The sequence below is a fragment of the Onychostruthus taczanowskii genome, unplaced genomic scaffold (assembly GCF_017590055.1).
Source record: "Onychostruthus taczanowskii isolate IOZ18803 unplaced genomic scaffold, ASM1759005v1 scaffold6, whole genome shotgun sequence".
In the NCBI taxonomy this organism is placed as follows: Eukaryota; Metazoa; Chordata; class Aves; order Passeriformes; family Passeridae; genus Onychostruthus; species Onychostruthus taczanowskii.
Window position 1 is genome coordinate 10,537,492 of NW_024503679.1, and position 10,410 is coordinate 10,547,901.

A 10,410-nucleotide genomic window follows, 5' to 3' on the forward strand; every position below is an offset into this window, starting at 1 on the left:
AGATGGACAAATGTAATTCAAAGCACAGAGCACTGTAAAGATCCATCAATAAAAAATGAGCTGAAAAGCAAATCTCTTTTTATTCTGCCGTGGTTAAAGAATGGCAGCAGGTTTGGATAACTAGTCACGGTAGCATCAGCTTCCTTCACACTTACTTAACAGGACATCATTGCACTTAAAAAGATCGAGGGGACAATGTTACATGCTCAGACAGCACAGCTAGGAATGTGTATAAATACCTGGGGAGACAGATTAGTTTGCTATTTCTGCTCACAGCCTTCTCCTAGGAGCACAGAAATGCCATCTCAGCATGCTTTTTGGAGGATTAGAAAACGTAATAAACACAAGGATAAAAATATGCCATGGGAGTTACAGCTAATTTCTTGCTCTAATTTGCAGCAATTTACACATAATCATTTGAAAATACTGCAGAGTGCCAACAGCCGAGTGTCTGCTGCAATGGTGCAAATCAGAAAAATGAGAAATGCAGTTAGGGCTGAAGAACCCTCCAGAAGGGTCATTTGGGATATTAAGTTCACAAGCTCTGCCTTGCAGTTGAGTAATGAAGGAGATTTTCTTCTACCACATGGAGCCCAGTTTCTTAGGCTGTAGTGGATGGAATGACCTTCGTAACAACGGACTTTAGACTGCAGAAGAGTCCTGCCAAACAGCAATGTAGTCTGTGTCTTTTTCTTGTACATGAAGGCTTTTAAAAAATTTTTATTAAAAAAGGAGGGTGCAAGCAGTAGGCACCAGCACCACATTTTCATGCAAATAAACATTTGTAAAGGTAATAAAACTGTAGTAAAATTACTGAATTAGGGTTTAGAAATGTGTCTTAATATCAATATTTATTGTGAACATATGAAAATTACTGAAACCCCATTACACATTCATTTCCTAATCATAATTTCCATCCAAAGATCTGGATTGATTATAAATGAGGAAAATATCTATACACTGTACGTTTGTATTTTTGTCTATTTTATAACTTTAAATATTTCAAAACCATTTGAAAGGGGAATAAAAACAAATGTGCCCCCAGACTGGAACCGTACATGTAAAACAAATTAAAGATGAATTACGAACCTCCATGAAAAAGAATTTATAGTAGAAATACCACTGTTGCTGCAACCCTCTTTTATAGGATCATCAACAGAGGGGATATGGAAAAAGGGGGGTAAAATTATTTATTAAGAGAATACATTCTCTTCTAAAGGGAAGATATTTAATCTGTGGATCACAAACACTTGACCCAGGGCAAAGGTTACCAGTAGTACCATAAGAAGATGCAGCCTTGATTTAAATAATGGAGAAGTGCAGGAGCAGATTCAGGGCTGATTTAAAAGATGGAGAAGCACAGAGGCAAGCACGCTCCTGGGAGGGCTGATGTAGAGGACTGCAAAGCTCCAAGGCACCCAGGTAACTTGTAATTGGTAAAGTGAGCTTGAATTTTAAAGTGATTTATTTTAAAAACATGAGATACATAAGCTTCTCGTGGAAAATCAAACAGCAAAGGATTTAAAAGCATGCCTAACTTTAAACTATTAATAGCTTTAATGAATAGCTGCTATTTTTTTTTCCCAAAGACATCTGAAGAAACTGGACACCTATATCTTATCCATGCTCAGTGGGAACTCTTTACCAAATCTTGTTCATATTTTGAAGTTGTCATCAAGTGGGACTCTCTGTATGCTAAGCAAGGCTCAGATATGTCACTGAAATGCTGTCTCACCACATTTTGAGTATCACCAGTGTCTAAAATAGGTTTAGGTGTTGAATGCCTGTCTCTCCTGGCAGCATTATGTTGCTGAAAAACACAGATCTGAACTAAAGCAGCTGATCAATCACAATTGACTCTGCACATGTTCATCTGCCCCAGGAGAATGAACCAACACCCAAGACCACCCTTGACTTGTGACACTCTTGACTCGTGGGTGCCAGGGACATGCAAAGTTTTGGTTATCATTTTGAGGCATGAGTTCTTGGCTTCTTATTTCATGAATACTCAAAAGCAGATTTTCATTTTTTCCCCTTCTGGGAGCAAGTGTTTTCAGCCATGAAGCTGACACCAGTGCTTCTGCTGGCATCTGCAAGAGCTTGCTAAGCTTCTACCAAGACTTGTTCATGCTCCATTGTCTGGGAAGCTTAGGGACCTTTACATTTCTATGGCTCACTGCTGACAATGTTGGCTATGTGTTCAAATGCTCCTAATCCAAGATAAACATTTAGAAAGGCTGAGGAGAATGCAGAGCATGTGTCTGCACACATGCACATGATGACACATGACACATGCACAGTGGAGAAGTATGTTTGGCTGCTCCTTGACTTATGGTGACGACAGAGCCAGGGATTCAGAAGAAAACAGCCTCTGACTTGGGATGAGTTACCAGGGGAAGTGACGAGGCAGCAGCTGAATCCTGAGTAACACAGCCAAAGCTGGCCATTCCTACAGTTCCCTTGGGTCTCTGGAATGCTACAAAGGAGTCAGAAGGGGAGTAGAATGACCACCTTTTCATGTTTGAGCAATGGAGAACCATGGTGCACCTCCATTTGATCCATCCCCTCAGCCTTTCCTGGGGGGTATTTTGGGAGCAGGAGAGAGCCTATGCCAAACTGTGTAGCCCTCAGCCTTTCTAGATGGCACTGCAGCTCAGTGGTGAGCTGTAGTTACTTGCTTTAGTTTATGCTGGGGACCACTTTGGCTTTCCAATTAGCCCAGAATGCCTCAGTTGGCCCAAGAAGATGCAAACCCAGCTGCATCCTCCCATCCTTTCTGGAGCTTGCCTTCAGAGCATGTCTGACACACAGGATGCAAGCTAGGTCAAAGTCTCTCTTTCAAGTTGCCACAGAATTTCAGATCCAGGATCCTGATATTTTGTCTCTATCCTAGAAACATTAAAAGATGGTCTTAAATGTTTTAAAGTTAACTGCTCCCAAAATTAATGGAGATGACCTTTCCATGCTTTGGACAGGAGCCTTTGGTGCTTCCCGGCTGGCAGAATTCATAGAATCAGAGAATCTGAATGGTCTGGGTTGGAAAGAGCCTTAAAGATCACTAAGTCCCAACCTTCGTGATGTTGGCAAGAGCACCTTCTACTAGACCAGGCTGCTCACACCCGCCTCCAACCTGGCCTTGAACACTTCCAGGGATGGGGCAGCCACAACTTCTCTGGATAACATCACCATCCTCACAGTAAAGATCTTTTCCTAACATCTAATCCACTCCTACCTTCTTTCCATTCAAAGCCATTCCCCCTTCTCCTGTCATCCATGCCCCTGTAAACACTGTCCCTCCACTTTTCCTGTAGGCACCCCTCAGGCTCTGCAAGGTTGGAATTAGGTCAGCCTGAAGCCTTCTCTTTTCCAGGCTGAACAATCCCGATTATCCCAGGGGAAACAGGAAAGATGATCCATCCATTTAATCAACTTAGAGGCCTCCTCTGGACCTGATCCAACAGCTCCATGTCCTTCCTGGGCTGGGGACCCCAGAGATGGACACAGCACTGCAGCGGGGTCCCAGAGCCGAGAGGGAGAATCCCTCCCTCGCTCCTTGGCTGCAGCCCGAGGCTGCGGGAAACACAACATCACTTATTAACTTGGCTCATTAGCATCCCAGTCCCGCGGGACTTGAGGAGTTTGCTGCAGAAGAACCCAAACCAGGGATGTGCAGAAGAACCCAAACCAGGGATGTGCAGAAGAACCCAAACCAGGGATGTGCAGAAGAACCCAAACCAGGGATGTGCGGCACAGCTCCCCCGGCGCTGCAGCGCGGCCGGCTGCGACTAGATGTCAGCACTCCACTGGGCAAGCGGCCCCAGCGCAGCGCCGCCGAGCGCCGCAGCATCCCTGCCGAATAAAGGCCATCTGACCTGCCCAGGCTGCCAAATAAAGGCCATCTGACCTGCCCAGGCTGCCGAATAAAGGCCATCTAACCTGCCCAGCTCTCGTACCAGGGCTGTGCAGGACAGCTGCAAAGCTACAAGTGAACCGAGCTGCTCTTTCGCAATGAAATCCAATAGCACACCAAAAGAAATTAAAAAAAAAAAAAATTAAAAAAAAATCACCCTGGTGTGGACCTCAAAAAGAGAAGAAAAGGAGGGGGAAAAAAAAAAATCTTCAGTCATTTCCTTAAGGCTTTGGACTGTTTCTCCAGATAAAAAGAAAAATCACGGTGCCCACAATCACCTGAACTCTGGCAAGGCAGATGCAGCACGGATAGCTCAGCAAAGCTTTTGTTATTTGGCTTGGTTTTGTCTCGAACGTGATGAGATAACATCGTCTCTCACAAGTCAGTTTTATGAGGATCTGTCAACTCAGTCCCCATCTGTTCTGGAAAAATAAGCCTTTTCAGGTTAGAGTAGGATGTGGATTCAAATCCACAGGGCACAGATTTAAATCAAAGTATCTGAAGCCCCTTCCAATTGCCAAGTAGTGAGGGGAGGGTTTGCATTTGAGCTTCCCTGACAAGCTGGCTTCTGTTTCAAGCCTTTTATTAACAACTAACACTTAAAGTATATCCAGCAAAGAGGAAAACAAGGAAGAAGCAGTGCAGTGTATGAGAATGCAGTCTGTGCAGCACAGGGGAGACAGCAGGTAGGAAACAAAGTAGAGTTTCATTAATTCAGAGGTATTCACTTACAGCTACAAAATGAGAATGAAGTCTGCTAGTAGCAAGCAAGACACTGCCTAATGTAGAAAATGAGAATCAAAGCATAAAAGTGGTATGATGCAAGAGATCCCAAAGCCGATTTCTTAGAGTGTTCAGTTTGTTCTATACAAACTTGTGTGTATAGATCCATAAACTGTCACTGCTACTGAACATCCAACACTTGGAACTGCACCCTGCACTGCACACTATTGAAAACTTTGAAGGAGAGAGAGCTGGGGCATTTTCAACAGCTCCATCCTGAGCTCTGGTCACCAGTGTCACAGCTGGCTCTTAGAGATCTCTGCTCAGAGCTGCCACCCCATTCTGGGAGCTGAGCCCTCAGCTTCACCTCAAAGCCCTTTAAGAAATCAAGAGACTGTAAGTAGCAGCATTTGCACTGAAATTGCCAAGGTAATACATTGATTTCTTTCAATAATGGTGACATTCATAGTCTTATTTCATCACTCCCTGCAGAATCCTAAATGCTCCACTAATGAAGAAACAGCTGCATCTGCTTGTGCACTGCTACTGTCAGTGATGAAGAAAACAAAACTGGTCTTGTTTAGGTATTGTTCACTGTCCTCACATTCAACTATTATATTCTCAGAGAATACCAAAAACTTTTCATTAATCAGTTACTAAGAAATTCAGGAGTGATCTGTAATTTCACAGACTGTGCTATATAGGAAGAGGATTTTTGTGATGTCTGCTCTAGTACCTCTCCCAGCCCTGTTTACAGCAAGCATCTGACAGGAGGGGAGCTGGCTGGGTGAGCAATGACTTCCCTCTGCACCAGAAATTCCTGTCCAGTTGGAAAGAGTTAGCAACTGTTATATCCTTTTTTTTTTTCTTTCCCCATTTGCATTCCTCAGAAAATGATAGCATTTTGCTGAAATCACTGCACATAACAAAGGCAAAGGCAGCCTGACAGCTCTGCCAAAGCAACAGCTGCAGGTACTGGATAGGAAACACCTCTGAACTTTCAAAATGAGCTTTGGTAAGAATATGAGTGTATGAAAGAGGGGAGATCCAGCTTCCCACACCCAGCTCATTGCCAGTCCTGGCATCACATCATTCCCTGGGGGTAGCATCTAACATTGGAGTTTTCCAGCTCGCACTGCCCTCTGAAGCACATTCTCTCCCAAAAGTGAACAAAACACCCAGCCCCTCTCTCTTTGCTTCCAAGAGAAAGTGAGGGAAATAATCCTGAAGTGCTGGATGCTGTGCTGTGCTGGCTCTAGCTCGAGGTTTGAAGCCCTGCTGTGATGGAAGATGACTGTGTCAGTCTCAGCCAGACTCACCACGTACAGAAATAACCTCAGCAGGAAGTGGAAACTACCCTGGTCTAGTCAATGGGTTTCTGCAAAAACTGTGATGTCAGAGCAGCAGCACATGCATTTTTGGGGGCTGGCTAGGGTTAGCAGTGTGTGACACCAGAGCTGTTTCACAGTCCAGACAGGCTTTCCCCAGTGCAATTAGGTGCCAGTGCTGTCCTGACATTTGAGACTGCAGCTCTGCTCCTCTTCTGTAAGTCTGAGCATCAGGGAGTGTCCAGGACTGGAAACAGGCTCACAGCCACTCCTGGGACAAAGAAAAGCTGTTGGTGTGGGGTGCTGGGACTGCCTTTTGGTTTCAAAGGAAGAGCAGCAGTGAAAGAAGGGTGGGTAAGAAGTAGAGGGATAAAGAAAGATGGAGAAAGAGAGGGGTCTCCAGACGTCAAACTGCTTGCTGCTCTTTGAAGCCTTTGCAATCAGTTGAAGTTCTCCATGGACACATCCTGGCCCTTTAGCAAGATCAGATTGCCTCAGGACAAGATGTTTGTAAGGAAAAAGCTGGCTAGATACCCGTGCCTCTTCTCCCAAAAATAACAGCTTGACAGAAAATTTGAATCTAAGAGCAGTTGTAGGTATCATGATACTTCTTTTTTACCTGTCCTGAAAGATTCAGGTGGTATCACACATCACTAGCCCCATATTTTCCATCCCATGTTCTGACATGCTGCCTGCATTAGCATTGTCTTTCATACTTATAACATCTTTTACAGCAGAGCTCCCCATGGGAGAAAGAAATCTTTGAAGCTTCCCATTCAAATCTTCAAAGAAGGACCTTGAAGAGCACTCAGAGAGAGTGTGGGAAAGCCTGGAACAGGGATAATGCTATAAAGCTGACTTTCCCCTTTGTCCATCCATAATTGTACCACTCTTGCGCTCCCACTTTTTGCACTTCCCTAAAACTCCCTGAGTGCTGAAGAAAGTTTATCCATTCTTCCATCCTGTTGGGAACATCTACCAGTTTCTTCACAAAGTTGTGACCAGAAATAACACATAAACCTGCAATATAGATTGCAGCCTTAACCCTGGCAGCGAGGAGATTGCACTGGGGGTGCTGGGCGTCTGCACCTCCAGCAGCATGCACTTTTTGGGCACGTCTTTTCAAGCCAAATGCCAAACCTTTGCTAGTGGTATGTAACAAAAGTCCCTAGAAAATGCCAAGTTATGCTTCTAAAGAATGTGGTAAAATCTGGTCGATTTTAGTTGCGGAATCACACTATGGAGAAATAAATCACTCAAGACATAAAAGGAGACACTTTTTCTTTCATTTCCTCTGTGACATATTCCCCAACGCAGCCATTAAGTCACTACCTTCTACAGGAAATTCTGTGGTAAAACCAGAAAGATTCCATCAAAACTGACGAAACAAAACCGTGTGCATGTCCTGTGGCTGCTCACTGCCGAGCCTGACTGTGAGCAGTGAGCTGCTCCCTGCACTCTGGATTGAATGGAAACTGCTGAGTTCTATTACGTTTATTACTTAGCCCAGGATTATCTGCAGTATGTGCTCCAGGAATCACACCTCGGACCAGCCCAGACCAGGGTTGCTCATGTCTTGAGAACCATGGCATCCTCTCTGCAAGACCAAACCGAGGAGGCTCTCAGGCCACTCCTGGACAGGATTGACATCACCTCTGTAGCTGTTGCCAAGAGAATTTTCAATGGAGTCATGGATGAAAAGTTTGCTGATGGAAATACTAACTGGGGACGAATTATGACCATCTTTACATTTGGAGGTCTTCTCACCAAGAAGCTTCAAGAGCATGGGGTTCAGCTGACTGCAGAGGAGAAGGAGCAGATCTCTTATTTCATCACAGAGTACATCATAAACAACAAAGCCGAATGGATTGATGCGAATGGTGGCTGGGTGAGTTTCTCATTTTCCACCAAAATCTACATTAGCAGATTTCATTAATTATTGCTACAGACACTGTCAAAACCATTTTATTCTGGGTTTCATTTGATGGCTTAATATTTGGTGTCTGGAATGTCTCACTGAGACTCAGAGTGAGAGCTTTGCTTCTGCTTTAAACAGAACAGTGATAAAAGACAACTTTATTTTTAAAAGGCACTTGCCAATTTTGAATGATAGGATCATACCATAATCCAGGTTGAGAATGACCCTGGAAAATCATTTGGTCCAGTGTCCCACTCAAAGCAGGTTAAACCACACATACCCTGAAATTTCCATTATTAAATCTAAAATTAAGTGACATCCTAAGGTCAGCGCAGCAATTTTGCTTTCATAGAGAAGTTGGTCCAAAAATACTTACGTTCAAGCTAAGGAAAGAATACACAGGTGTGATCCTCACAAATGAAGTCAGCACTTTTGTTGTGGATTTCAACAAAGCCATTATTTAATCCACCAAATCAGTTTTACTTACAACAAATACACTGGTAAGTACAACTGGCATTAAATCTTTTCTGTTTGGACTGAGATAATCCTAGAACTTCCATCTATGAATGGTCAATGCTGAGGAAAATACTTGCTACTAAGTGGACTGTTTTGCCAAGCTGCTGAAATTCCCATTCTGCCAGTGAAGGGAAATATCCTTTCACTCTGCAAAGTTTCATCGCATCAATACTTTTTTTTTTTTTTTCAGTTGGGGGAATTTGAGCATTAATGACACCAGTGTCAGTTATTTCCTTGGTACTTTTTTCCTTTCCTTATATGTAAATGTTACTTTTTCTTTCCACCCCCTCTCATCCCACTTCTCTCATATTTCCTTCTACTTTTTCCCCCTGATTTATTTTCTAGTGTCTTGCTTTTCCTTTTTTTTTTTTTTTTTTCCTTTCTCCTTGTTTTAATCCTTCTCTGTCTGTAGTAGCAAAAAAAAGGTGATAGCAGCTCTTGGCCCCTTGATACATTGGATTTATTATAGAAGATTATCTTTCCATCTCCTTCAAATAGAGTCAATTTTATTTTAGAGAAGTATCAACTCCTGGCAACACTCTGTCATAATAGGTGGCTCATGACAGTAGAATAAGGAAGCTTAAAGGAAGATATTTCTGGGTGTATTACTACATCAGAAACATAGTACTTGTACCTTCCTGGAAGATGTGGGCTCAGATGATAGAGGTCATGTTTGTTTTCTATTTACACAGGGAGGGCATAGCCTTGACTTGGAGATGAAACAAACATTCAGCAAGATGCAGCTACTTTAAGTTGCTATTTTTAAAGAGCTACTCATCTTTTGGAGGTAGAGCTCTGAAAAGCTGTCCCTCACTGCACAGTGCAGCAGCACTGTTAGATTAATCTGACACAGAGAGTGGTGTGGTTTCCCTACATGCTGTTTTTCAGCTGTCCCTAACTGGGTGTGTTCTTTTCCACAGGAAAATGGCTTCCTGACAAAGTTTGAAAGAAGATCACTACTGTCCTTCTCCAAAATTACAGCCCTGTTCATAGCTGTTGTTTCCTTGTTCAGAGAGTACTACTGAAGTAAAAGGATCTGCCATTCATGTGTAATCTAGATATTGCCACAAACTTCACTTCTCAGCCTTCCTCCAAGCAATATCAACAAGAGAATGATTTCCTTCCATCATTTGTTTTTAATTTATTTGTATTTATTTTGACTAAATACAATGATTAATATGCTATCCTAATTACCAAATCTGAAGATGAGATCCTTCCACAGGGGAACCTGCACAACATCATGCAGCAATTCAAGTCCACCTTTCCAGGCAGGATTGCTTCGAGACCATTTTCCACATCCAGACAGCTCTTGGAATCTCTCTTGCATCTCCATGAAAGGACATTGTTTCAGTGAAATACAATCCAATGGGTTAAGAAACAAGTTTTTATGTCATTTGTTTTGTAAATGAAATACTACTGTAATGCATTTTATTGCAACCTCTGTATAAGAAAAAGGCCGGGGGGAGGGGGGATTTTTGTGAAGAAAAAAGAAATGGGAACTCCAATATAGAAATGGGTAGAAGTTACTGACACAGACTAAGCAATTTCTATGGAAAGAACTGTTTGTGGAAGCTAGCAACTTAAAAGTGTGCACTCACTTACTGTTATAGCAATGGTATGTGTTTCTGTGCTGTATTTTTTAATAGCTCATATCTACAATGAATGTTCTTTCATATTTGTGTGATGTAGTCATCTGGCTGAATGTTTTTTAAACTAGATGTTTAAAAATAGGCAAGTAAAAATATGTTGAAATGAGAAATTTGTGTAAATACACTAATATTTTAAGAAAATACATTAAAATATGTATTTTAAAGCCTTAAGATTGGTCTCATTTTTTCCAGAAAAATTGGAGCATGGGAAAAGATTTGTCTGAGCAAGATAATCTTAGCAGAGTTATCAAAATGCTGCTGGAAAATCTAAGTAGTTTATGGATTTGACCTGAGGTCTATGGATGTCAAGATTTTCATTTTCTGTAGTACTTTTTAGGTACTATCTGGTAGCTTGCATAAGAAACA

General features: G+C 42.4%; 1 protein-coding gene across 1 annotated transcript; it reads left to right on the forward strand.

Moving 5' to 3' along the window:
- The first annotated feature begins 7,429 nt into the window (after positions 1 to 7,429).
- Positions 7,430 to 9,838, forward strand: BCL2A1 (BCL2 related protein A1). Its single transcript, XM_041418884.1, has 2 exons — positions 7,430 to 7,849; positions 9,316 to 9,838. The coding sequence occupies exons 1-2, from the start codon at positions 7,430 to 7,432 to the stop codon at positions 9,418 to 9,420; spliced, it is 525 nt and encodes a 174-aa protein (XP_041274818.1). The 3' UTR covers positions 9,421 to 9,838.
- Positions 9,839 to 10,410: the final 572 nt, after the last annotated feature.